At 38.3% G+C, this 3,547-nt stretch overlaps 1 protein-coding gene across 4 annotated transcripts in view; it reads right to left on the bottom strand.

Moving 5' to 3' along the window:
* The window catches only part of USP47 (ubiquitin specific peptidase 47), a 148,579-nt gene that overhangs the window by 43,794 nt on the left and 101,238 nt on the right, over positions 1 to 3,547 (bottom strand). For all 4 annotated transcript variants that reach the window (XM_019519573.1, XM_019519574.1, XM_019519572.1 and 1 more), the window contains 2 exons: positions 2,868 to 3,035; positions 973 to 1,104 (listed from right to left, as the gene is read on the bottom strand). In XM_019519573.1, the coding sequence (XP_019375118.1) occupies positions 973 to 1,104; positions 2,868 to 3,035 (300 nt within the window). The remainder of the gene's footprint in view (positions 1 to 972; positions 1,105 to 2,867; positions 3,036 to 3,547) is intronic.

Raw genomic sequence — 3,547 nt, forward strand, 5'->3', positions numbered from 1 at the left:
CTACCCTGCTGTTCCTTGATCATACGAGTGGCCCTCCTCTGGACCCTCTCCATGCTGTCCACATCCCTCTCAAAGTGTGGCGCCCAGAACTGGACTCAGTACTCCAGCTGTGGCCTGACCAGTGCCGCACAGATGGGGAGGATCACCTCCTTGGACCTGCTTGAGATGCATCTGTGGATGCACGACAGGGTGCAGTTGGCCTTCCTAGCTGCCTCCCCACATTGCCGACTCATGTTCATCTTGGAGTCAATAATGACTCCAAGTTGGGATGTTCGTTAACATCCCAAACTTGTTGAGGAATAGCAAGATTGCTTCCAGTCAACTTACTGCATTACACTAACTGATAACTGTCCCTGATGCAGACAGCAGACTTGCTTTGGGGAGCAGACAAACTGATGAAGTGACCTTATGACCGGTAATGTAAAATGAGATGAAAACAAAGACCTGTAGTGTGCTATCACAGAGAATTCACCAACATTATTTTCTTGTCATTTGATCTGAATTACTACTTCCAACTGCAATACAAAAAGCAAAGAGAAAAAAAATGAAAAGAAAAAACAGGGAATCACATTATGATGTTTCTTGTCTCAACAGGAAAATAGTAGCACCTCACAAAATGGAGGCATTAAATCTGTACTCTAAACTAATATTCACTGGAAATAGGAGGCTGGCTAATGTAAAAGCAGCAACACATAACTGCATCTAAACTTTTTAAAAACAAGTTTAAAAGCAAAGTTCAAGTTAAGAATATATTAATTATAATAATAATATAATGATAATAATTATATATAATAATAAAATTATACCCAAACAAAAAGGGGAGGAAATGATGAGAAGCTAATGTCAGGTAATAACAAATAAGCAGCTCAAAGTTTGTGCACCATCACTTCAAAACTGAAAATATGTAACCTCATTAAATACTACAAACTACCTTTTTTATTTGAGGACAAGAAAATTAAAATATTATTTTACCTTGCTAACGTGCTGATCATTGAAGCTGTACCACTGATCATCACTAAAGGACTTTATACAGGCATAGTAATGGCCACCAGCAGCACTTCCCGAATGGACCATAACAGAAAAGAGTTCATACAATAAAGAATTCTGGAAAAAAAAAAAATCAACAACAAAAATGGAGTTTGCAATATCATTCTAAGAAACTACTCAGAAAATTGTTTTAAGAACTATACAAACAGTTTTTTCTGCATAATAGTGTAAGGTTAACACTGTGCTGGTTACCAGCACACACCGTTAAAGAGATGGCTTTGATGATATTGCAAGATCTAGTCTTGGACAGATGCTTGGTTCAACCATCCCCCATCCTCTTACCAATCTGTCTTTGCCAATTGCAACCTCTCTCTCCAAAACCCCACTGCTAAGACAATCTTTCTGATTTGCTGCTATGACTATACGAACCCACCTCTCTCTACATACTTTTTGGGCTCCTCCTTTACTGCATGAAATGCATGTTGCTTATCTTGCATTTAAGGTCTTTCACAGCTTTAAAACCCATGGTCTGTGAGCTCCAAGACATTACTGGGCTATCAAGAACAATACGAGATATGCCTTTGCTTACTGGTCATTAGTCTTTTGTCCTTTTCCCCCTCAAGTCCACTCTTGCTTCCTCTTACTATGGATAAGAAGTTTAATATAAAAACACATAGCTACTACAAACTCCTCCTTGAAGCTTAGCCTGTAACTTACTTCTGCTTTGCTTCATACAACACACTATGAAACAACTATATAACTGTGCTGTGACTGATGTTCATTATAATAAAACAGAATTATTTTACTTGTTGTTTTTGTTGACTTTTATCATGTTAATATGAATTCCATCAAGGTTCTGATCTGGGTGGATCATCTGAGTACTACCACAGTATATGTAATTATAGCTTAATAAAATAATTTATGCAGCCTTCATTACTATGCAGAATGTTTACGTGGTGTTATTTGCCATTAGTTTATCAACTTTTAAGTATTCATCACCATTCACCACTAGTTTACAAGCTGGTTGTGGGTGCAACCCAAGCAACAAACAACAGTTGCATTTTGGAATTAAGTCGCAGTCCATACAAGACTAGTTACCATGTATAATCCAGCATGTACATGCACAAAGTAAAGCAAGAAGGCATACAACTATGCCTTATACTCAGACTGTGCAAACTAGAAGGGAACCAGTGTCTTCCAGAGGGCATGGAACACCTGACTGACCTATTTTAGCCTATTTGACACAAGATCTCCATTCTCTCAAATGTATGTCATTTACACATGTACCAGGTGGGGGGGGGGGGGGGGGGGGGGGAGGGGAGGCATTAAGAAAAGCAGTAAGACTATACATTCTGAGACACTGATGCCAAAATACTTTACACACTCTTGGTCTCGCATCAAAAGCATTTCAAAAGAATGTTATGCGTTTACATGGTGGTGGTGCATCAGAATAATACCATCTCTGATCAATTTCTGGTTTCTCTCAATTTCCCAGTATTCTGCCAGCTGTGAGAATCTCTGTAGCTTTTCAAAATAATTCTTCACTAGCCCTCTGTGCTATAAGATACTTGCAAAATATAAACCTGCCACAGATTTGATAACCTACCTCAACAAGAATTCACTGGTTATAAGGAAGAACCATCTTTTACATGAATGCTTTTTGCCAGAACAAAGCAGCTGGAACCAAAAATCAACAACATCTGGGGAATTCTCTCATTCTAGAAGGATTGACAAGTCCTTTGGACTTCTTGCCATACTGTGGTTTTATGCATTTGAACTTTTAAAAGAGAATCAACCTTAAAAAAAACCCAACAACAACCACCCCCCCATTTGAGGAACATACTAAAATTGAACGTTCTTATTTATATACTCTAACATACCTTTTCACTGCCAACTTTTGAAATTCTTTCTGCACCGCTATTGGTTTCAAGGCAGATTCCTTCATCAACTCCATCATCATTTGAGAAATCATTGCTCATTTGATCACTGTGACAACTGCCTTCATTCTCTGCTCCACTATCAGTGCAACTCTCTGTTTGAGGAGACTTCTTAAAAATAAAACATAAATATTAATTTTATATAACCGGCTAAAAATTTGCATGCAGATATCATGAGATGACAATGAATTAACAAAACAACTACTCCGCATTCTTAGCATCTGTCATCTATAGAGCATTTTATAATCAAAGTAGTCTCAGATCTGTGAAGAACTGAATATTGTCCATGTTTTACACATGGCAAACATGAAGCAGAGCTAATTACAACTGTAACAAACTTTGCAATCCTCATGATCATAAAAAGTTAAGCTAAACTGATGTCTTAACATAGCCTAGAAGAAATGCAGTAGGGGTGTGTGAAGTGGACAGTATTCGATTCGGCCTGATTCGGGGGACAGTCATTCGATTCACTAATTTGGATCACTGTCCCAATTTGATTCGGCCGAATCTGAATCTGAAGATTCGATTCTGGTTCAGAGAATCAGCTACCTGGCCGTACACACAGCTTTATATGTTTTTTCTATGTACCTCAAGGTACCAGGGCTTGTGAACACTGAGATGGT

The sequence above is a fragment of the Gavialis gangeticus genome, unplaced genomic scaffold, assembly GCF_001723915.1.
Source record: "Gavialis gangeticus isolate Ggan-Ray unplaced genomic scaffold, GavGan_comp1, whole genome shotgun sequence".
Taxonomy (NCBI): Eukaryota; Metazoa; Chordata; order Crocodylia; family Gavialidae; genus Gavialis; species Gavialis gangeticus.